At 38.0% G+C, this 25,670-nt stretch overlaps 1 protein-coding gene across 1 annotated transcript in view; it reads right to left on the bottom strand.

Annotated features, from left to right (window-relative positions):
- The window catches only part of LOC124721343 (delta-1-pyrroline-5-carboxylate dehydrogenase, mitochondrial-like), a 115,105-nt gene that overhangs the window by 74,129 nt on the left and 15,306 nt on the right, over positions 1-25,670 (bottom strand). The window contains 4 exon segments of the mRNA XM_047246266.1: positions 3,764-3,837; positions 3,840-3,934; positions 9,310-9,524; positions 9,620-9,667. Coding sequence (XP_047102222.1) covers positions 3,764-3,837; positions 3,840-3,934; positions 9,310-9,524; positions 9,620-9,667 — 432 coding nt within the window.

The following is a 25,670-nucleotide window of genomic DNA, read 5'->3' as shown; positions in this document are numbered from 1 at the left end:
TTCTAGCACAAATTTTATTTTCAGATAATAATGCAATGTTTCTCTGCTCTTTTCTTCCACAGCACTTTCGTTGTAGGTGAATAACTCCAGTTTTCTCCTAAAACTATGTGCACAGAATGGCTTTTAACATGCCTTTAGCTTCAAGCGATGGTTGTAATATAAAGGTGGAAATTCTTTCTTATGTCTTGTACACACGTTTATAGAGTCAAACGTATTTCCTTTTGCTACTGCAACTGTTTCATTAATTTTATACATAAAATATTTTACTTAGTGATTATTTCAACAAGAGCACTACTTATCGGTAATTCAACTCTTCTACTGTTTTCACAGTGACATAAAGAAATACTTATCATGGAAAATACATTATGTTCAACTCTGGAGTTTATTCTTTGGTACACTTTTAATAGTGATTAATTCTTCTAACAGTACCACAACATGTATCGACATGAATAAAGACATATCACAGCCCTCTTATGTATGATACACCAGGTTCAAGATCAGCCTATAACACAATGAATGTGAATTGAAGAAGCTTTCTAAGGAAAAAAGAGTCCATTCAGTAGTTATAAAACCTATCAAATCGAGGTTTACAAGGGCTCTGAAAACCAACTGCTTCGTAAAGGAAGTTAGGTGAAGTTCCTTGTGCCCACTTGTTTCACATTTTAAGAACCTCCATGGCACTGATACAGTCACTCAGAGTATAGCAGTTTCCATGGTGAAGTAAATTTTAAAAGCATCAGAAAATATTTTAACAAAAATTGAGATCCAAAATCAGCACTATCCTTTTGTAGCATACTATTGGCATACATGCAATCCACATAATATCCCCTTGTAAATTCTCTTGAATACCTCTTGTTTTCAGCTGATGCACCACTCTTTAGAACATAGGCAAGCTGTGCCTGTTTATAATTGGTGTCAATTTGATTCTGCTTACATTGAAATGTGCCACCTAACTGAAAATTAGCAACTTACCAAATCAATCTAATGTACACTCCTGGAAATGGAAAAAAGAACACATTGACACCGGTGTGTCAGACCCACCATACTTGCTCCGGACACTGCGAGAGGGCTGTACAAGCGATGATCACACGCACGGCACAGCGGACACACCAGGAACCGCGGTGTTGGCCGTCGAATGGCGCTAGCTGCGCAGCATTTGTGCACCGCCGCCGTCAGTGTCAGCCAGTTTGCCGTGGCATACGGAGCTCCATCGCAGTCTTTAACACTGGTAGCATGCCGCGACAGCGTGGACGTGAACCCTATGTGCAGTTGACGGACTTTGAGCGAGGGCGTATAGTGGGCATACGGGAGGCCGGGTGGACGTACTGCCGAATTGCTCAATACGTGGGGCGTGAGGTCTCCACAGTACATCGATGTTGTCGCCAGTGGTCGGCGGAAGGTGCACGTGCCCGTCGACCTGGGACCGGACCGCAGCGACGCACGGATGCACGCCAAGACCGTAGGATCCTACGCAGTGCCGTAGGGGACCGCACCGCCATTTCCCAGCAAATTAGGGACACTGTTGCTCCTGGGGTATCGGCGAGGACCATTCGCAACCGTCTCCATGAAGCTGGGCTACGGTCCCGCACACCGTTAGGCCGTCTTCCGCTCACGCCCCAACATTGTGCAGCCCGCCTCCAGTGGTGTCGCGACAGGCGTGAATGGAGGGACGAATGGAGACGTGTCGTCTTCAGCGATGAGAGTCGCTTCTGCCTTGGTGCCAATGATGGTCGTATGCGTGTTTGGCGCCGTGCAGGTGAGCGCCACAATCAGGACTGCATACGACCGAGTCACACACGGGCCAACACCCGGCATCATGGTGTGGGGAGCGATCTCCTACACTGGCCGTACACCACTGGTGATCGTCGAGGGGACACTGAATAGTGCACGGTACATCCAAACCGTCATCGAACCCATCGTTCTACCATTCCTAGACCGGCAAGGGAACTTGCTTTTCCAACAGGACAATGCACGTCCGCATGTATCCCGTGCCTCCCAACGTGCTCTAGAAGGTGTAAGTCAACTACCCTGGCCAGCAAGATCTCCGGATCTGTCCCCCATTGAGCATGTTTGGGACTGGATGAAGCGTCGTCTCACGCGGTCTGCACGTCCAGCACGAACGCTGGTCCAACTGAGGCGCCAGGTGGAAATGGCATGGCAAGCCGTTCCACAGGACTACATCCAGCCTCTCTACGATCGTCTCCATGGGAGAATAAAAGCCCTGCATTGCTGCGAAAGGTGGATATACACTGTACTAGTGCCGACATTGTGCATGCTCTGCTGCCTGTGTCTATGTGCCTGTGGTTCTGTCAGTGTGATCATGTGATGTATCTGACCCCAGGAATGTGTCAATAAAGTTTCCCCTTCCTGGGACAATGAATTCACGGTGTTCTATTTCAATTTCCAGGAGTGTATATTGCAGTGAAGTCTGTACCATATGCATTAAGCATCCACAATGTATGTAGATTATCTGAAGAGCAGTATGAAAGTATCAAAACTAGTTATGGTTTAAATAAGCTCTTCACACACCATGACTAGATCTGCCTTTTAGCAAAAAGAAAATTGTAAATTTGCATAAACATGTTTCAACATAATTGTGGTGTCATCAGTGGCTGTTTATTTTCTCTGTAAATGTATATTTTTCACAGGATAAATGATACTTACATATTTACAAATTATAATCTTCTTATACAACTATTTAATACTATTTAAGCCAAATCAATTTTGCTTAAAAAATAAAAAAATTGGGCAAGGGGCTGGCTGTCACCAACCTGAAGGTTGGTTTGAACAACACAGTGCTTTACTAGGCATGGTCCTGATGAAGGTGTATGCCATTGCCTTCCTCTGACCTTTGAAACTGACTGACCCAGTCAGTTATACGGGGACCTACAGTTTAACATGGATTACAAACCACAGTGAACTTGACATTTTCCCATATTAACGAACACTGTCAGAAGTGAAAGAAGTAATATATGACAGGTAAAAGCCTTAGAACTGAACGATGATTTACCCAAGATCTGTAGATCTATAGACTAGCACCTGACTAATGAGTCACATTACACTTACGGCACAAAATACAACGATAATTTTTGCTCTCCACACACCGATTGCAATTACTTTCTCAGAGCACAGACTATAGAACAGTATGTGAACCAAAACATATGATAAATTAAGCAAAAAAGCTGTATCTCATAGAAAGAATAAGGCTGCAGGACATTCTGTGGAAAAAATGCTGCTACTCAACAGAATAACACACACAGGATGGACTGACAAATTGTGCAAAATGAACCTTCATATAAGATTTATCAAGTGGCTCTCTCTATACAGTATTAATGTACTGTATTAATATTAAGTTACTGTTATCAGCGTAAGGTATATTGGAGATACAAATTTTTTGTATATCCAATACCTGAATAAAATTATCCAAATATGTATTTTATGAGACTAATAAAGTATGATGCAACAATAGCAATGTGTAAACACAAATATATTTATTGTATTTGCCTTGAAAGAAAAAGACAACCCTATTAATTACATTTTCTGCAAACATGGGAAAGAGAGATAAAATTTAGATTTGTTCTACATGTGACTGGTTGCTAATACAATAATATGCAACAATATTATCTACCATAATCACAGAATATCTATCAATAAAAATGTGGGCAGCATTAATGAAATTGGGGGGGGGGGGGGGGGGGGGGAAGATCTGAAATTAGTGCTGTACCACTAATAATAACTTTAATGAGATGGAAAATGTACTTGCCATTAATGCAGGAGCATATGCCAAAATTTCTCCAATTGCTGTGAAATTAAATGGACTTATGGCTGCTACAAAAACTTCAGTCCTCTGAATCTGACACTATTTAGTGTCACCTTTGGGTCAACACTTATTGGCTGATATTTCAACATCTCTTTCAGATAATAGGTGTTAAAGCTGCAAAACAAATAGCACCTATGATAATCCTGAAATACCAGCTTGAGAATAATAAGTTACACGATTATTTGATGTAATGAGTGCAAGAAAACATACAATTTAATCACTGTGTAAAATTGCAAAATCAAATTCTGCTAAAGCACAAGACTGAGAGACATTCTTACATCATAACAAATCTAATAGGAAGGTGCTGTCGCGTGTGCACCTCCATCCTAACTTCACAGTTAGTGACATAGGAGTTTGTTAATTCAGATCAACAGCAAAATGTTGTTGGCATTATCATCTAAACTATTTTCATTAAAGCAAAAGGGAGCAATTGACAGTAATCTGAACTGTAAAACCTTCTCCACATGACTCAGTAAGGAAGTATTACCCACGAGAAATAAGTCCACAAATGCAGTTGTATTTCTTGTTTCCGTCAATGTTTAGAATAAGTCTTTCCTACTTTTTAAATTGTGGAGTGTACAATGTAAGGCAGAAAAAAATTAAAAATTCAACATAAATTCCAATTTAAGTGCATCGGGCAACATTTGTGCTTTGCATTTTTAAAAGTAAAAGGTTCTGTGCCATACAGACTTTCATATTATTTGGAACCCCCAGACTCAAAGTTCACCAGAAGCTTGACAGACCATGTGCTGTATTTTCCGCTCATAACTATACTGTATTAACTTGTTGAAATAATACACAGGCTACAAAGACAGATGAGTTATGTTTGCAAAACTTGAACCTTTTATAATGATTAGTGTTTCTTTCACTGTAAAAGGTTTACTTGAAACAGACATGCACGATGCAAATTTGTACAAAAAGCTGTGTCAGGAATTAAAAATTAATCAATTACCTTGTCATTTTCATGCTTAAAGCCAATGGATCTTACAAGTAATTGGCTCGCCTGAGCCTAAATGTGAAAATCTTCTAATGTTTGGTGCTCTGCAGTATGCAAGTATTTGTTAAAAGAAAACTCGCTGTACACAATGAGTCACATGTGGCTTTCTAATATTTTGTTATTTCACATGGGTAGGAAGGTAGCCAGAAAGCTATGATCATTCAGTATGTGTGTAAATTAAGTAACCGAGTGATGTGGTTAATAACGACACAGATAAACAGCAGTAAAATAAATGTCCCAAAAGTGTAATTTGTGCTCAAAACTTATTTATGGTCAAGTAGCAACCAATGGGAATGTTTAAATAGACGTACATGTTTTGACAAATTGTATGAGTTACAACTACCCTCGATCTCCATCATGTTCTGTTGAACCATCAGTTAAATATAGGTCTTCACATCACAACCAGCAACAAAAGTTGCACAACTACTCGAACATCCACTCCCTGCTACACAAGGTTTGGCTAAATGAAGGACAACATGGAACTCAAAAACACCAACTGCTGCTGCTGCTGCTGCTGCTACGGAGTTTGAAGCTGAGTTAAACCATATCAAATAGGATATAGTTGTTTTATCAGAAATGCAAAAGAATTAGAAACAATTGCCATATTTTATGCCAGAGGAACAGAGCAAGAAGGAAATTTGAGTAAAGTTTTTATCGTAAACAAGAAAATTAGAAATGATATTGCAAATATCAAAGTAATCTCAGTCTGAAGATTGTTATTTAAAAAATAACATAACATGCAGCAACATGCTCACATTTGGATGAGGAGATAAAAACCACTGTGGAGTTACATAAACGTATAAATGACAGCAAAGGCCATTTCAAGATGGTTAAGGGATATTTTGAATGTAAAAGTATGGCGAATACTAAAAATCAATTATTTGGTGGGAAATTTTGGTTATTGTATCAGGAATGAAAGAGGTCATTTGGACATTAACTCCCCTAATTTTCCAAAAGTGCAAGATGTTTCTCTTAAGACATTCTTTGACAAGAAAATTAATATAAAATGGTCTTGGCAAGGATAAAATTAAACTGACACTATTTTATGATACAATGCATAAATTGTACAGTGTGTGATGGTTGATTTCAAACTTTCAAGCGATTATACAACTATTAAGATGCAGTATGTAGAAAAGCCTCTGTGGAGATTGTAAAGAAGGATAAACAAACTACAAGATTTAAAACTTACTTAGCTAACACAGTTGGCAAGAACATTGTCTGAAAAAGACAGAAAGGTTTGGGTATTTAATTCCTGGAGTGCATATGGTTGTAATCTGTTATGAAATTTCACTACGGTTAATATACCTGGTGCAAAACACATTATGATATGCCACAGAACACAACAGTTCTTTGGATTGTAATGTGGATACTCATATAACTGCCTTAATCACCCTTCTCACAGTCAATGGAAAATGCAGGTAGAACAAGTACAGATTAGGTCGTTCTCCCCTTCAACACTTACTTCTAGCATTACAGTGGTTTCAGTGGCACACTACTCTTCTAATTTTTACTTATGTCATTTCCAGCATTGTTAGGAAGTGAAGTCAGTAGCACAGTTTACAAGGTATATTATAGTTCCAGAGAAATCATTTGGTAATGTCCGAGTGAAATAGGTAAGGGAGGGGGGGGGGGGGGGGAGGGTGGGGGCGAGAACAACAACAGAAGACAAATAGCTAGCTTTGCGAGATGAAACAGTAAAGGCAGGAAAGAATAAAGTAGGTAAAATACAAACCCTAGTAGAAATTCTTGGATAGCACAGGATATACTAAATTTATTGTTGGATCAAGAAAACATAAAAATGCATCAAATGAAGCAAGTAAAAGGAAATACAGAGATCTAAAAAATGAGACAGACAGAAAATGGCTACACAAGAATGGCTAGAGGACAAATGCGAGGTTGTAGAATCACAAATGACTAGGGGGACATGTATATACCACCTATAGAAAAATCAGACACATTTGAAGAAAAGAGAAGCAGCTATATGAATATCAACAGCTCAGATGGCCTACATTTATAGCATTGGTATACCATTGGTGGATTTAGACTAATGTTGATTGGACTACATTCTTTGTAATTCTGAAGGTACTAGGGATAAAATACAGGGAGCGGAAGGTTATTTATTATTTGTACGGAAACCAGATTGTGGGTATGAGTCCACAGACATTAAAGGGAAGCAATAGTTCAGAAGGGCATGAAACTGGTTTACAGCTCATCTCAGATGTTACTCAATCTCTGCATTGAGCAAGCTGCAAAGGAAACTAAAGAAATATTTGAGAAGGATTTAAAGTTCAGGTTGAAGAAATAAAAATTTTGGGGGTTTGTCGGTGGCACTGTAATTCTGTCAGAGAAGGCAAAGTACTTGGAATAGCAGCTGAACAGAATGGGTAACGTCTTGAGAAGAAGATATAAAATGACTATCAACAAAAATAAAATAAGAGTAATGGAATGTAAGTTAATTAAATCATGTGATACTGAAAGAATAAGGTTATGAAACAAGGCACTAAAAGTACTAAGTGAATTCAGCTATTTGGACAGCAAAATAATAGTTGATGGCTGAAGTACAAGGGATATAAAATGCAGACAATGCTGACAATAACAAGAAAAGCATTTCTGAAAAAAGAAGTAATTTGTTAAAATCTAACATAAATTAAAGTTAAGAAGTCTTTCATGAAGGTAGCTGTGTGGAGTGTAGCCTCCCATGGAAGTGAAATTAGGATGATAAGAAGTTCACACAAGAGAACAGAAGTTTTTGAAATGTGATGCTATGGAGGAATGCTGAAAATTAGATGGGTAGATCAAACAACAAATGACAAAGTACTGAATAAATTGGAGAAAAAGATATTTATAGCACAACATATCCTTAGGTGTTGAGGAATAGTTAATTTGCTAATGAAGGGAGTGAGTGTATTAGATCAAACTATTCTGCTTTGTATTTAATACTAAAGGAGAACAAAATTACAATAACTTCTTGTAACTCAAAATAGTGAGAACCTAAGCATTTAAAAGATAAATATTCTAATAGTTTTCAAAACTTGGTTTAAATTTAACAAGAAAATCTCCAAAAATATGGTACTGACAAATTGGCTTCACACAAACTACTATCCACACATCAATTCTTGCTTAGTAACTTTACGCTTCTTCATAAGATGCTAACAGTGTTTTGGGCCAAATTTCTAAACATTCATGTAACCCAAACATGTTTCAAAATGCAGATTGCTTTCAAGATCTTACACCAGTCATTTCAGAGACTGCTATTACCTTGGTACCTCTATAAGGAGAAAATGACTGCAGTACTTCAAGAATGAATGATTTGTTGCAATCACTAATTAGTTTAGATTCAATACATACACCAGAAAATGGAAAATCAAATGAAACATTTAAGCTTCAACCCCTTAAGTGAGATTTTTCTATTATGTTATGAAGGCTATTCAGAAAGTAGGGAATGTTTCCATCTGATGCCGCTAGGTGCGCGCCGATCGCATATATGTACGTGCTCAGCAGCTCAGTCAGCATCCATCAGGCTACCACAAATTTTGTGCACGATGGGTGCCCAAAATGCTTACATAGCACCATAAAGAACAGAGAATGGGGGCAATGTTGACATTTCTGGAGTCCTACCACAAACATGGTGATTCATTACTGGATTGAATCGTAACCAGTGACGAGACTTGGGTGAAACACGTCAATTGCAAGACAAAATTACAGTCTATGGAGTGAAGGCCCACAAGGTCCTCCCAAAAACCGGTTTTATCAAATGTGGAGCAACCATAAATTCTGCCCAGTACTGCCAAACTTTGCACAGCCTTAGAAGAGCAGTTCAAAACAAATGCCAAGGAAAGCTGACATCCAAAATTTTGTTTCTGCACGACAATGCCCGACCTCACACGGCAAACTACACTGAATAACTCCTTAATTCATTCAAACGGGAAATTTTCCCTCATCCGCTCTACAGCCCCGATCTTGTACCAAGCGACTTCCACTTGTTTCCCAAGATGAAGAACTGGCTTGCAACGCAGTGCTTTGATGATGACGTGGAACTCCAGGCGAGCGTGACTCACTGCCTGAAGTCTCAGGCACCAGAATTTTACGATGAAGGTCTTTTAAAGCTTGTCCACCACTATGAAAAGTGCCTCAATGTGTTTGGTGACTATGTGAAAAAGTAATATGTCAGTCGCTCTTTCAGATGTATATAATAAAATATATTTCTTCTACTTAGTTTTTTTTTTTAATGACAGAACATTCTGTACTTTCTGAATAGCCCTCATATCTTACAGTCACATGAAAACTTTACAGATCAGTCACAAGCCATCAGAAATTCTGCAGCATCAGAATCTTTTATCAATTTCTACGTAGGGCCACCACAACTTGGAACAAAAATTTGCAACTTGCGACAAGTTGCATATTTTCAAATATTTAAAGTAGTTAGTCTGCCAAAACATAACTGATTACCCTACAGAAGTACGCCATATGACTTTCATAGCACAGTACTTACTTAAAGAAGTCTGCTAGTTCACAAGCTGAGTCAATTTCAGCTTGAACCACTGTTTTGGATTGACCCAACATAGTAACTGCATTAAGATCAAATCTATACTTTGTTGCAATCATTTCTGCTGCTCTCTGAAAGATTTTTATTTTCTCTTGCCAAGGAACCTGTGCCCATTTCTTTTGTGCTTGCAAAGCAGTGTCTATCGCATTATCTAACAATTTCTGGAATGAGAATAATTTTTTTAACAAAAAATAAAAGAAAATAGTCATTTATGACATAACTACATAATTAACTTGCAAAAGAAAATATAACTAACCTTATCTGCCTGGTACACTTTAGCCAGCTTCTGATGTCTGTTGTGTGGCTGCAAAAGACAAGTATTAATGACAGACATTAATTATTGGCCATAAGGAACTACATATTATTATCAAAAGTTAAAAAATTGCACATGTGTCCCTGTAGGACTATAAATGAATGCAACTACAATACAATATCAAGCTTATTCCATATCCCGCACATTCCTCAAACTATTAGCCAGATACATTTCCAGTCAAGTATGTGTCCAGTCGATCTTATCTCCCTATTTATTCATCGAGAAGCTTCCATCACCATATTTGTCCAGCAAAAATCTTGGTATAGTACAAAAGTGACAGATAGATACTTCTACTTTAACTTACAACAAAAGCATATGCTTTCATGGTAACCTGACATTTATACACATGGTATCTGAACTGGACATGGGTGCACAGACACCACTGCAAACAGACCCATGCCGAGGGCACAGAAACAATGGGAACACAAAAACTGGCAAAAAAAAGTCAATTTAAGATCAGTTCATGATAGATATGCGAGTTCTCCTATCCCTGCAGAATCTATCTTCTGCCTTTGAGAAAAAGCCTTTTGCTCAGCCCATGACCGAACGTGCTTGCTGTTGTGACAGTATCATTTCACCCAAATAGCATCATAAAGAAAAAACTACTATTGAACAGGTGTCAAATAGGTTATGATATGTCAACAGTCTACTCTGTTCACACAACTCCCTTCAACACAGCTCACTCATGTTCAACAATGGAGTTTTTGTTGCTACTTTGCTGTGGTATTCGAGTATCTCAGATGCCACCGAGCAAGTGCTGAACCAAATATACTATTTGACTGAAGGCTTCTGATTTTTGACGATCTCTGCCAACTGAGGGCTGGAGTGTCATTGCTTCAAAGTATCTGATAGAATGGTAAGTGAATTGGCATGCAGATCTCACATAACTCATAATTTCACCTCACTTTACATTCCTGTTGGGAATGCCTTAAATGAGAACTCTGTGTCTTATTTTGAAAAATATACCTCAGATTTGGTGTCACATATAGCAGAAATATCACTACAGATGAGCTATTGAATGAAACAGCAGCTTTAACGTTCCAGTAGAAAGAGTTGATGAGCGCTGATACAGCTTCTTATTTACGTGTTTTGAAGGTTTTTTTTTTTTTTTTTTTTTTTTTTTGCCAGAGAGTAGGTTATGAGATACTTATCTAAACAATGAAATAGCTTTGGTGTTATTTATGATAATTCAATTGACTGGAGCATTCTGTGAACACTATTTCAGCAAATCAAAGATGATAAAAAGCTACTTAAGATTGAGTGTATGTGAAGCAAGACTGTGAAATTCAGTTTTGTCAACAGAATACGACACAGCTGCTACATTTGGCTTCAATGACATATTCAAGGGGTTTTCTTTGCTCAAATTAAGAAAATATAAAGTAAAATTATAATAAAAACACAATTCTTGGAAAGGTATGTGTTCTCCTCGCTTAATTACAGCCCTTTATCTTTTATTTCCGATTAATAATTTATGCACTAATAATTTATAAGGGGCAAGTAAAATATGTTCTTTATTATACATCATACTAAAATATAGTAGATGCCATGAACATTAAGACATATATTTAGCTTGACTTCCAATTTCTTTATACAGTTTATACAATGTTTTATTAATTTCCTACAATGATACATCTAATTTGTAGGGTGCAATATTTTTCCATTTATATAAATCATTTACGCAATATTTTTCAGTTGTTGTTGTTGTGGTCTTCAGTCCTGAGACTGGTTTGATGCAGCTCTCCATGCTACTCTATCCTGTGCAAGCTTTTTCATCTCCCAGTACCTACTGCAACCTACATCCTTCTGAATCTGCTTAGTGTATTCATCTCTTGGTCTCCCTCTACGATTTTTACCCTCCATGCTGCCCTCCAATACTAAATTGGTGATCCCTTGATGCCTCAGAACATGTCCTACCAACCGATCCCTTCTTCTGGTCAAGTTGTGCCACAAACTTCTCTTCTCCCCAATCCTATTCAATACTTCCTCATTAGTTATGTGATCTACCCATCTAATCTTCAGCATTCTTCTGTAGCACCACATTTCGAAAGCTTCTATTCTCTTCTTGTCCAAACTATTTATCGTCCATGTTTCACTTCCATACATGGCTACACTCCATGCGAATACTTTCAGAAATGACTTCCTGACACTTAAATCAATCCTGGATGTTAACAAATTTCTCTTCTTCAGAAACGCTTTCCTTGCCATTGCCAGCCTACATTTTATATCCTCTCTACTTCGACCATCATCAGTTATTTTGCTCCCCAAATAGCAAAACTCCTTTACTACTTTAAGTGCCTCATTTCCTAATCTAATTCCCTCAGCATCACCCGACTTAATTAGACTACATTCCATTATCCTTGTTTTGCTTTTGTTGATGTTCATCTTATATCCTCCTTTCAAGACACTGTCCATTCCATTCAACTGCTCTTCCAAGTCCTTTGCTGTCTCTGACAGAATTACAATGTCATCGGCGAACCTCAAAGTTTTTATTTCTTCTCCATGAATTTTAATACCTACTCCGAATTTTTCCTTTTGTTTCCTTTACTGCTTGCTCAATATACAGATTGAACAACATCGGGGAGAGGCTACAACCCTGTCTTACTCCCTTCCCAACAACTGCTTCCCTTTCATGTCCCTCGACTCTTATAACTGCCATCTGGTTTCTGTACAAATTGTAAATAGCCTTTCGCTCCCTGTATTTTACCCCTGCCACCTTTAGAATTTGAAAGAGAGTATTCCAGTCAACATTGTCAAAAGCTTTCTCTAAGTCTACAAATGCTAGAAACGTAGGTTTGCCTTTCCTTAATCTTTCTTCTAAGATAAGTCGTAAGGTCAGTATTGCCTCACGTGTTCCAGTGTTTCTACGGAATCCAAACTGATCTTCCCCGAGGTTGGCTTCTACTAGTTTTTCCATTCGTCTATAAAGAATTCGTGTTAGTATTTTGCAGCTGTGACTTATTAAGCTGATAGTTCGGTAATTTTCACATCTGTCAACACCTGCTTTCTTTGGGATTGGAATTATTATATTCTTCTTGAAGTCTGAGGGTATTTCGCCTGTTTCATACATCTTGCTCACCAGATGGTAGAGTTTTGTCACGACTGGCTCTCCCACGGCCGTCAGTAGTTCCAATGGAATATTGTCTACTCCGGGGGCCTTGTTTCGACTCAGGTCTTTCAGTGCTCTGTCAAACTCTTCACGCAGTATCGTATCTCCCATTTCATATTCATCTACATCCTCTTCCATTTCCATAATATTGTCCTCAAGTACATCGCCCTTGTATAGACCCTCTATATACTCCTTCCACCTTTCTGCTTTCCCTTCTTTGCTTAGAACTGGGTTTCCATCTGAGCTCTTGATATTCATAGAAGTGTTTCTCCTTTCTCCAAAGGTCTCTTTAATTTTCCTGTAGGCGGTATCTATCTTACCCCTAGTGAGATAGGCCTCTACATCCTTACATTTGTCCTCTAGCCATCCCTGCTTAGCCCTTTTGCACTTCCTGTTGATCTCATTTTTGAGACGTTTGTATTCCTTTTTGCCTGTTTCACTCACTGCATTTTTATATTTTCTCCTTGCATCAATCAAATTCAATATTTCTTCTGTTACCCAAGGATTTCTACTAGCCCTCGTCTTTTTACCTACTTGATCCTCTGCTGCCTTCACTACTTCATCCCTCAAAGCTACCCATTCTTCTTCTACTGTATTTATTTCCCCCATTCCTGTCAATTGCTCCCTTATGCTCTCCCTGAATCTCTGTACAACCTCTGGTTCTTTTAGTTTATCCAGGTCCCATCTCCTTAAATTCCCTCCTTTTTGCAGTTTCTTCAGTTTTAATCTACAGGTCATAACCAATAGATTGTGGTCAGAGTCCACATCTGCCCCTGGAAATGTCTTACAATTTAAAACCTGGTTCCTAAATCTCTGTCTTACCATGATATAATCTATCTGATACCTTTTAGTATCTCCAGGGTTCTTCCATGTATACAACCTTCTTTCATGATTCTTAAACCAAGTGTTAGCTATGATTATGTTGTGCTCTGTGCAAAATTCTACCAGGCGGCTTCCTCTTTCATTTCTGTCCCCCAATCCATATTCACCTACTATGTATCCTTCTCTCCCTTTTCCTACACTTGAATTCCAGTCACCCATGACTATTAAATTTTCGTCTCCCTTCACAATCTGAATAATTTCTTTTATTTCATCATACATTTCTTCAATTTCTTCGTCATCTGCAGAGCTAGTTGGCATATAAACTTGTACTACTGTAGTAGGTGTGGGCTTCGTATCTATCTTGGCCACAATAATGCGTTCACTATGCTGTTTGTAGTAGCTTACCCGCATTCCTATTTTCCTATTCATTATTAAACCTACTCCTGCATTCCCCCTATTTGATTTTGTGTTTATAACCCTGTAGTCACCTGACCAGAAGTCTTGTTCCTCCTGCCACCGAACTTCACTAATTCCCACTATATCTAACTTCAACCTATCCATTTCCCTTTTTAAATTTTCTAACCTACCTGCCCGATTAAGGGATCTGACATTCCACGCTCCGATCCGTAGAACGCCAGTTTTCTTTCTCCTGATAACGACATCCTCTTGAGTAGTCCCCGCCCGGAGATCCGAATGGGGGACTATTTTACCTCCGGAATATTTTACCCAAGAGGACGCCATCATCATGTAATCATACAGTAAAGCTGCATGCCCTCGGGAAAAATTACGGCTGTAGTTTCCCCTTGCTTTCAGCCGTTCGCAGTACCAGCACAGCAAGGCCGTTTTGGTTATTGTTACAAGGCCAGATCAGTCAATCATCCAGACTGTTGCCCTTGCAACTACTGAAAAGGCTGCTGCCCCTCTTCAGGAACCACACGTTTGTCTGGCCTCTCAACAGATACCCCTCCGTTGTGGTTGCACCTACAGTACGGCAATCTGTATCGCTGAGGCACGCAAGCCTCCCCACCAACGGCAAGGTCCATGGCTCATGGGGGGGTATTTTTCAGTAACACTTCTTTTTTATTAAACCTATTTTTGGAATTATAGAATTTCGTAAGTATGTCTAGTTTATTCTGGAGGAGCGGGGGAAGGGGACGGGGAAGGGGAAGTGGCAGCTTTAGCAGTTCTGCCAGAGGGTTGAGCAGCATCTCACTATGGCTCTCATGGACACTAATCCAGCCATAATTAATTGTTTCTGTTATTGAAAGACAGGAGACAGCATCAGAACATTGTATCTGTGTGTTCTTGTGTGCTACGAACAAGCACTTATGTTCAGCTATCAGGTTCCAGTTCTTATTTGTAAGCTTATCCGTTACATAATTGACTTGTTATTTCTATTGATTTGATTGCTAAAATGTTACATACTTATTTCTTGGTTTGTCTATATCCCTTATTTTATTGTTTATGGTAAAAGAAAGTTCAAGTGTAAAAGATGTATTAACTCCATTGGAAGAAGAAATTCAGTAAAGTGAGTTCACAGCAAGAAGCCTCAAATACCATTGCAGTAATTGTAGTTGTGGTAAAAAATGGCAAGATGCGTCAGAAAGGTAAATGTACCCGCACTCCTAAATTCATCATCATCATCATCATCATCATCCAACAAAATCGAGATCTTTCTATGTATGAAAAATGTGATGTTACAGTAGAAAGTGGTGAGAATTTATATGCTGCAGTTTAGCAAGAGCAAAGTATGATCCATATCTGTAACCCAAATTACTGTTAAAGCTATACAAATTGCATTTATCATAGTAATGTTGGCACATGATCATCACACAGTGACAGTATTCGCACGGAAATAATTGAGCAAGTGCTGTAATTAATCCCCACTCATTTAGATGATTTGTACCCGAGCAATACATACGTAGCAATGAAACCATTTACAGCGTGTACATATTAGGCCAACTCATTAACGTCTCCACTGTTTGCCACCAGCTTTGTTGCAGAATTTCTGTAAGAGGGTTGTGTTAACTGAATACCCTATATTCAGTAAAGATTATTGCAATGTCGTACGGATCTTATAAGCTCAACCAATGTTTCAGAATAATTTGTGCTAATAATTTGTGAAGAGTCCTGTTCACTGATTTAGTTTTTCAGTATTCCAACAATGAATTGAGTTCTATCAAATGTCCATATCTGTTCTCAAACCACTGATACAAAACTGATATTTTCAATGAAACAGAATATTTAAAATTTTCTGGTACTGCAGATTACCAGTAACCTTAATGCAAGAAAGCTTCATAATAAATGTATCAGGACTCATGTTTTTATCAAAGCAAATCACTTACAATAATGGCCCAGTGAGACACACGTAAGGTCACCTCCTTTCAGTGATCATACTACAATGAAAACATGTTTCATAATCTTCATTAATAAACTTATTTCTTGTTACTAATCAATTTGCAATTAAGAGTTGACATATACTGTGTAAGTAGTTAAGTCCAAGAAATATAACCAGTGGTCCTGACATTCAGATCAAAATTTTGAAACGAACTCCATAAAACACATATGTAGGGAAATACAATCAAGAAATTCTGTTAATCCTTGTGAAAATACGTTAAACTTTTTGTGCCTTTTTAGTCTCTGCTTCACTTGCTTCTCAAGGTATTAATCAGAACACTGCTTACTGTAATGTTAATTGAGTTACCAATTCAAAACCAAACATAAATATAAAATTCCTGTAAGGCAATTTATTTCAAAAAGTATTTCTCTTTCATTTTATTGCCATCAATTCATATGAGCATAATTCAGGAGCAACTAAGCTGTAATCAGTGAGAATACAAATTTCATCATCGTGAAGTCCTGATGCACTTCCTTTCCGCTGGCTATCATATTACCATTTCAATCAACCCAATTTGTTACATTTTGTAATTATCTACATAATGGTCTTTTTAGTAGACCCATTGGATGTGCAAATGGGCAAGGCCAAATATCACAGACCAGCCATAAGAGGTTCTGTAACAGGATAAATATAGGACTGCCCAGTGGCAGTCTTAGCTCAGTTTTCTGTTATCTGACCTGCCTCTGCAAGTGGGATTGTGCAGTGCTATGGCTGTTTATTTTGTGTTTAGTGTTATGATCCAAAAACTTGTGGTTTCTGCCAATTCTTGTCCATATGGGACTTTTATTACAAAATAAGTATTATCTGACTAAATCACACTTTGTTATCTGGACCTATCTCATATTAATTTCCATTGTGGTTCAAATGAATATTTCACCAAGAATTATTACTGTTTGGTTCATGGACTAACAAGTAATTTTACATTGTTTTTACAGTAATTACCTGTGTTAATAAACATTGTTGGCTCTCAGTGAGGGCTACAACAATATTATTAAAACAAAGATTTTTGTAAACCTTTTACTCATCAATTTAAATTCATTAATCAAAGCTCTTCCATATTTCTGTGTCAGATCTACTTATTTGTAATTTGTATACTGGCGGAAAATACAAATTGGAATATATGTTAATGATGACACAGCACCATCCAAGGTGGTTCAGTTCATGCTGTATAAGCAGTTTCTTTGTCAAAGTCTACAGCAATCCTATTTATTTATTTATTGCTCCTATAAATCTAAGCCTGTATGGTGTACAAAAGATAATGAATCATTCCTTAAGTACCACACACATTATTTTTTTCTCCATATATCAATTTAGCAAAGGTTAATATTCAATATCTTATTAGCCTATACACTTTACAAAAACAATCTTAATTTGTGCTGCAGTTTTCATTTTCTTGAAACTCCCTTATGTGTAGTAGCAGTGCTTCACCAAGTAATCCTTCTCTGTTGATTTGAAATTGTTTCTGTCTATTATTATTTTTGTGGATTTTGGTAATGCATTAACAGTTTGGTGTCATGGTGGATTATGCATTTCTTTAATAGTGCTGTTTCTTTTCTGTTGTACATGTGCATCACATATTTGTCTTGCATGGTAGCTATGTACAGATTCATAAGGACAATGCATGGACTGCTACTGTTTGAGTTTTCTTTTATAATTATTAAATTTTCTAGTATGTAAATACATGGATGTGGTAGTATTTTATTTTTCTTAAGTAGTGGCTTCCATCATGGTCTTTGATCTATCCCTTCCATTAGTCTAGAACCCTTTTTCTGTAATTTAAATTATTTCAAACTTGGTCCACAATTTCCCCAAAATACTACACAATATTTTAGTACTGAGTGAATATAAACAAAATATATGGTCCTGAGATTATCATATGATTATGAAACATGCTTTGCCCAGTTTTCTGTTTATGTAGCCTACATGTGTATCCCATTTCATATTCTGTTGTATGCATACACAAAGAAATTTTGCACACACTGCTTTGCCATTTTTTTAGCCATTTATTTCAGAATGTGGATTAGCTAATGTCCTATTCTTGGTGGTGAACACATCCACTGCAACAGTTTTTTCCCAGATTTATCATCAAGATGTTTGGATCAAAGTATTCTGCTATAGTCTTTGTGAAGGCTTTACTGTTGTTTTCACATATAGTTCACCACTGCCATTTGAGTTTACATATTATCATTTTGTCATTTGGAGATAGTGAGTGGAATTGTGGGCACTAGAAAATGAAGTGCAAAGTGGAGAAATTGGAATATTTCCAATGTATTCGCCTGTTTAAGTTCAATACAGAGATGACAGCACCAGAGGCAGCCAGAAACATTAGCATGATGTATGATGATAATGCCAATGGACAGAGCATGGCAAGAAAATGTTTTCTCATATTGAGGAGGATCATTTTGACATTAGTGACTCTCGATGTTCAGGAAGACCTTCATGTTTGAAGCAGATCGTTTAAATGCACTAATCCACAATCACTCATGTCAGTGAACTTGAAAACTGACAAATGTGATCAACTGTGATCAGTCCACCGCCATGTGACGTTTGTATGCAATGGGGTGGATTCAAAAATTACGTGTATGGGTACTGCATGCTCTAATCCAAAATCACAAAAACCAGCAGGCGGCCATATGCACATATCGACTTGCTCGTCATCAATTGGCTCATGAACAACATTGACTATTCCTATCCTGTATCACTGCTGTTGATGAGAGTTGAGCCCAAACAAAGCAGCAATTCCCCCTAACGCATCTGGACGAACAGCAACATTGTGGTGTACTATAAATTGCTTCCCCCAGGTGTAATAATCACTGCTGATATTTATCATCAATAACTAAGATGTCTTGCAGAGGCAATCCAAAAACAATGACCAGAAGACTGAGTGAAGTGATGCTACTCCACGATAATGCATGCTTGCATTCTGCTAGACCAACAAAAACATTGTACACGAGTTGTGTTGGTAAGTCATGATGCACCTACCTTATTCACCTGATCTTGGGTCCTCAGATTTTCACCTTTTCCTCTCTCTATCAAACAACATTCAAGGGACTTCCTTTCTGGATAAAATGCACTCTGAACATGACTCGACAAATTCTTCACCTCAAAATCACGTGACTTCTACAATCGCAGAATCAAAAAGTCACCCCAGCACTGGCAGACTGTTGTAAATAGTGAAGGAAAGTATATTATTGATCACTAAATTCTCTGTTATGTGTATTTGTTGTTTTTATTAAACTTACAGAGAAACACTATGAACTTATGCAACAACTCAAGACCACTCACATATATTAAGAACAGGATTGGACCCAAACAAGAACTTTAGGGAACTCCATGTTTGACCACTAATACATCACACTGATGGGTACTGACTGCCACATTTACTTTATATGTTATCTCTATCAGCTGTTTTATTTCATGGATGTATGATTTAATCCAATTATGTGCTGCTCCCCTAACACCTAAATTATGGCTCTTACCAAGTAATTTATCATGAATTATGGCATCAAACATTTTTGATAAACCTAGGAATATGCTCAGGGTATGTTCCTGCCTACCTATGGATTGTAGCATTACATACAGAAAAGAAAAGTTGCTGTTTCTGTTGAGTGATTTTTCCTAAAACCACATTGTGATTTTATTAGTATATTATATTCATTTATGAAATTAAACAGTCCTTCATAAAAAAATATTTCTCTAAAATTTTTGAAACTACAGACAGCAGAGAAACACTATTGCTGGCTTCTCTTTTTGTAGTGGTTTCACTTTAGTAATTTTTAAGCATGCTGGAAAACTGCCAGTTGAGAAGGATAGGTTTATGAGACAGATCAGTGGTTCAGAGATTAAGTCCATACATTTTTTACAATGAAATCTGGTATTTTATCTGTTCCTGATGAGTGTTTTGCTTTAACAATCTTGCTGTACTTTTTATATATTAGTTGGCATGAGAAATATTGTGTCATCTATCTGATTAATTTTTTATATCATTTGTATGGGATGTTTATGGGTCAGTCTGTTCAATAGGCTTTTCTGCTACATTCACAAAATCACTAAATTATGCAATACATTGCAGAGAACTTGTCAAAGTTGCAATATTGATTTCCTTTATTACTTGATCACTAGTTTTGAGACTAAGTTCATTATCAAGTCATCCCACAAGCTATACAATACCATACTTTACTGCAGCCACATGAATGTTCATTGTAGTACAACATATCTTTAGTATACAGCAGTACATCTACATCTACGTCTACATACATACTCCGCAAGCCACCGTATGGTACATGGTGGAGGGTATGCTGTATCACTACGCCTGCCCACCCTGTCCACCAGATCATTTATGCATACAAGAAATAAAAGCACTCCTATCACACTTCCCTGGGGCAATCCTGGCAATACCATTGTCTCTGATGCACACTCGCCATTGAGGACAACATACTGGGTGCTATTACTTAAGAAGTCTTCGAGCTGCTTGCATGTCTGGCAACCTATTCCGCATGCTCCTACACCAGAAATATGGGATCTGCCTGCTGCCCTTTATCCACAGTTTGCAGTACATGATGTGAGAAAAGGGCAAGTTGAGTTTCCGAAGACTGATGCATTCTAAAACCATGATGATTTGTGGAAATAGGCTTTCCAGTCTCTAGGGAATTTATTATATTAGAACTCAGAATATGTTCTAGAACTCCACAAAAAACTGATGTTAAGGATATTCTTCTGTAATTTTGTGGGTCTGTTCTTTTAGCCTTCTTATATACAGGAGTCACCTATGCCTTTTTTTCCAGCTGCTTGCGATTTTGTGCTGGCAAGAGATTTATGAGAAATGTAAATAAGGGGCCAATGCTAAACAGTAATCTTTGTAAAAGTGAACTGCAATTCCATCAGGACATGGTCACTTATTTGCTTTCAACTCTTTCAGCTGTCTCTCTACACCATCAATGCTTATCACTGTGTCCTATATAGGAGACACTGTGTGACAGTAACAACAGTATATTTCTACGATTCTTCTGTGTGAAAGATTTCTTGAATGTGGAATTTTGAATTTCGGCTTTCATTTTGCTATCTTCAACTACCACACCAGACTGGTGAGTGAGTGAGTGACAGGATGGAAGCCTTAGACCCACTTAGCGAATTTACATAGGACCAGAATTTCTCAGGTTCTCGATCAGATCTTTTTCTAAGGTACAACAGTGGTAGTTGTTGTATGCTTCACGCATAGATCTTTTCACAGACACACGGACCTCTAACCTTTGCCTGTTATCCTGTGTGCGTTTTCTTTTGAACTGTGAGTGCAACAGCCTTTGCTTCCTCAGAATTTTCCAAATTTCATTGTTACACCACAGTGTCTTTTCCACCCTTAATACACTTACTAGGTACATACTGGTCCACAGCATGATTTACAATCAGTTTAAACTTTGCCCATAATTCTTCTATGTCCACCATACTGGAACTAAACAATTGCAATGCACTAAATGAGATGATAACAACTGCTTACCTGCTTTTTCAATCAGAAACACTCTCCTAGCCTTCATGATTGATTTGTTAACTTTTCAAAACATATACGATGATATCATGATCACTAAGCCCTGCCTCTATACTGACGCCATCAATATGGTCCGGCCTGTTTGTAGCCACAAGGTCCAAAATATTTCCACCATGTGGGCTGCCTAACTAGCTGCTCAAGACAGTTTTTGGAAAATGTGTTCAAAAGTATTTTGCAAGACTGTCTGTCTGCACCCCCCCCCCCCCCCCCACAATGAATCTGTAGACGTCCCAATCTATACTTGATAGGTTAAAGTCGCCTCCAACTATTATTGCATAATCCAGGTACCTACGCACTACTGGCCGTAGACTTTCTTTGAATGACTCTAGAACTGTCACAGCAGAGTCAGGTGCTGATAAAAGCATCCAATAATTAACTTTATTTCACCTAGACCTGTTATACATGACCAGATAACTTCATTGTCACCCTTAATTTCAACATCAACAGACACAATATTTTTGTCAACTGCAATGAACACTCCCCCTCCTATGGCATCTAATCTGTTCTTCCAATAAATATTCCATGACACTCTAAGTACCTCAGAACTTTCTATTTCGGGTTTTAGCCATCTCTCAGTCCTAGGAATAATTTGAGCATGAGGAGTTTCCTGGATGGCAGTAAATTCAGAAACTTTATTGTGAATACTTAAGACAATTTACTGATAAAATTTTACAGTCAAAATGCCTCTACTCTGTACGCGGTCTGATGTTCCTATCTGCAAATCAACTAGTGAGTACTCATCAGAGTACCTCAGACTAACATCTAGCCTAAAAAAAAAAACCATGTGCACCCCACAAGTACTCTGCTAACCATGTAGCTGCTTCTCTCATGTAGTGCACACTTTGACCTATCAACATGTAGTGCACACTTGACCTATCAAGGTGAGTCCTAAAATTCCCTACCAGATAACACAAGTCTAGAAATCTGCAGCCAAGACCGTCACAGAGTAAACGATGCCTTTGTTCGAGACCCTCCACTCGACTCCAAACTGAAGGATCCTGATCAACTCTGGGAACAATGCTGCAAATTGCAAGCTCTGCTTGCACTCTGCCAGCAGCCTTCACCACCTCGGCCAGCTGTCTGTCTGAAATGAGGATGGCTTCAGGACCCGTGTGACAGGCATTGTTGTTCCCGACATTAGCCACATCTCGCAGGCAACTGCACCCTGCACTATCGATAGTCGCAGGCAAGGCCACCTCCTCACTTATTACACAAGGACTGAACATTCTGATGGAAAAGCATAAAATTAGGGACCACTTTTTGTGGATTGCTTGGTTTAGCACATACTTCTGTTTTGCTTTCTGACTCCTGTTTCTCCTTTTTTTGAGTAGATGATTTATTCTACTGGAGGACAGAAATCTAATATTTTTGTATTCTTATTTAAATTATCACCCTCTTTACTAAAACTTAGTTTACCTTGTTTTTTTATAACTGCACACATATCTACCAAAACTTTACTGCAAGTTCAAATGGAATTCATCTTGTATTAGGCAGTTACTGGTAACGAATTTATTAAGACCTAAAAATACTGCCCCTAAAGTATCACACTGTTTTCCCATCCAGTTCTTTATTCTGTTCTGTTTATCTATCACTCACTGATCTTCTATGCACAATTCCACTTATCACTATCTTGGACCCGGGACAGACAGTTTTGGCTGTTCTAATTATTTTTGTTGTTTTATTTATGATCTGAATTTCACTGTAGCTGCGAAGACAATCTGTCCCAACATGCACAAAGACACTTTTATATATTTCACTGCAGGCTGTAGACCAAACTACCTCTGAGTTTTGGTTGGCAATCCAGATGTTTCTCAGGTGTTTATTCATCTGAGGTATCCAAATCCCAGGTCTAGCATTAATTTTACAATTCAGGACATCGATATTTTTCATAAGAGAATAGCCAATTAAAAGGCACTAGTTTTTGACATGCTGTTTCTCTTTGTAATTATCAGTTCTCTTTGTGTTTATTCCTAAACCTTTGTCTCATGGGTCATAACCTTGTGGAAGACACAGGTGCAAGACCTTTTCCACACACATAAACCACTCCTATTCCAGAACTGTCATCATCATTTTCTATGCCAGCAAAGACAGGGCCTCCTGTAAAAGCTGCTACACCATAACCAACTAGTCTGTAACAACTACATAGCATTCTATGTAAGTAAGAGCAACAACAAACAGTCCACACTTATGAATTGCAACCACCAAACTAGCTAAAGTCAAGTGGAGTGAGATGTTGCAGAACATGCTGCCCAATATAATTTGGTTGATTACATTGTTGCTTCACCACATAGAATATGGATTCCCTCCCCCCCCCCCCTCCAAAAATCACCTGCCACTCCCGCCAACATGTTTTACATTACTGTGGATAAGAGAGCTCTCCCTCTGATACATCCTTCATTGCAACAACCCCCTGTCCTTAGTCTCACCCCCTGTCCTTAGTCTCCCCCTCTCAACTGGTCCCTCTCCTCCATCTGTCTCCACCCTTCCCCGACCCTCTCCTCTTCTTCCCATCCCATTCCACACTACTCCATTACTTATCTCTCTATCTTTTTTTATTTTTTTTAAATATATACTTCAGTGTTTCTCCTAATGGTCGCCCACCACACTACTGAACACATCATCAAATCCTCTCCTCATTCTGTCCCTCCGCCTCCTTCTTTCCAAGTTAAGATCGCTTTGTTACCCGCTACTGAACACAAGACAGTAGATAGATTTCATTATTAAGGTTTCCAAAGCTATGCCTACATGAGCATATACTTTATTTTGCAGCTATTTTTAACCTGAAATATCACATAAATTATTTACATTTCATATTTGTTATGAGTAATAACTTGTTTGGTAGTGCCTTTTGTCTAACAATTGATTAGTGTCCCCTCAACATTACAATTTGTCACGATAGGTTTTTCATGGTGACTTACTTGCTATTACAGCCCCCCTACCCCTCTTTTTTGTAACATGGCCTCTATTTTTTATACAATTTGGTCTTTGTACACTATTTCCAAAAAGTGTGAGTTTTAGTGCAGTATTTTAAGCACTTTTTCTTTCAACATAGGCCTACATTTTGCTGCTGGAAATTATTTTATATCCATTTTAGTTCACTGATTATAAACTCAAAACTAGTTTCACATTCATTGTTTTTTAAATTTCATCCTCATCATTTATATATGCTTTCTTTTTACATGCAAAATTAACATTTTTTCAGAGATATACTTTTATATTGGCCACCATATTTTATATCTTTCTAAAATTTCTTAAATCCTTTCACTGGTGTCTACAAGATCATGGAGCTTTGCCATGCATTATTCTAGATAGATCTTCTAGTACAACCAAATGTTGTTTTCCAAAAGATGAGTTACCTTAGCGTTATTCCATAAGACATCAGGAAAATAAGAGGTTGTTTTAATGGCTTCAACGTCATTTAGGTAGTTGGTTAAGAAGTTTCAGAATGTTTTTCCTCTGTTTAAATTCTCCTCAAAATGTACATTCCAAAATTATAAGATTATTTTCCACCCATTAAGCCACATTTCTCACTGATGTTTAACCACTATTGTGCCGCACCAGTTATAACTACTTTATATAAATTAGGGGAGGTACTATTTATGGAAAGAACATGTTATATATAAGGAGTAATCAAAAGGTTTTAGTTTGAGGGCGCTGGTGGAGAATATATGCACCGTAGCACGACTGCAATACAGATGTACGAACACCTACATGTAGGCAATGGATTAGAGTGGCATTTCTGTCTTTCTGGTGAGTGTGCAGTACATGCAAAAATGTGAACTATACCGAAGTCATTACCAAATATGTCCAAACAGAACCACTATGCAGTTATTTTTTTCTTGGCTGGAAAAAAAAAAAAAACGGTAGGCATCCAATGGAGAACTAAGAATGTGTATGGAGCAGCATGTCTGTTGAAAACCACCATTGTGGAATGGTGCGCCATGGAGTGCTGCTGCTTCATGTTAATGCATGTCCCCATACCACAAATGTAATAACGCATTAGTTATGCCAACTCAAGTGGAAGACACTTGAACACTCGCCCTACAGTCCTGATCTCCACCCACACAATTATAATTCCTTCAGTCCTTAAAAAATGCTTTAAAGGATGTGCAGCAGGCAGTTATGC

This window comes from Schistocerca piceifrons, chromosome X, assembly GCF_021461385.2.
Source record: "Schistocerca piceifrons isolate TAMUIC-IGC-003096 chromosome X, iqSchPice1.1, whole genome shotgun sequence".
Taxonomy (NCBI): Eukaryota; Metazoa; Arthropoda; class Insecta; order Orthoptera; family Acrididae; genus Schistocerca; species Schistocerca piceifrons.
The sequence above is the reverse complement of the archived record's forward strand: the minus strand, read 5'-3'. Positions and strand labels throughout refer to the sequence as shown.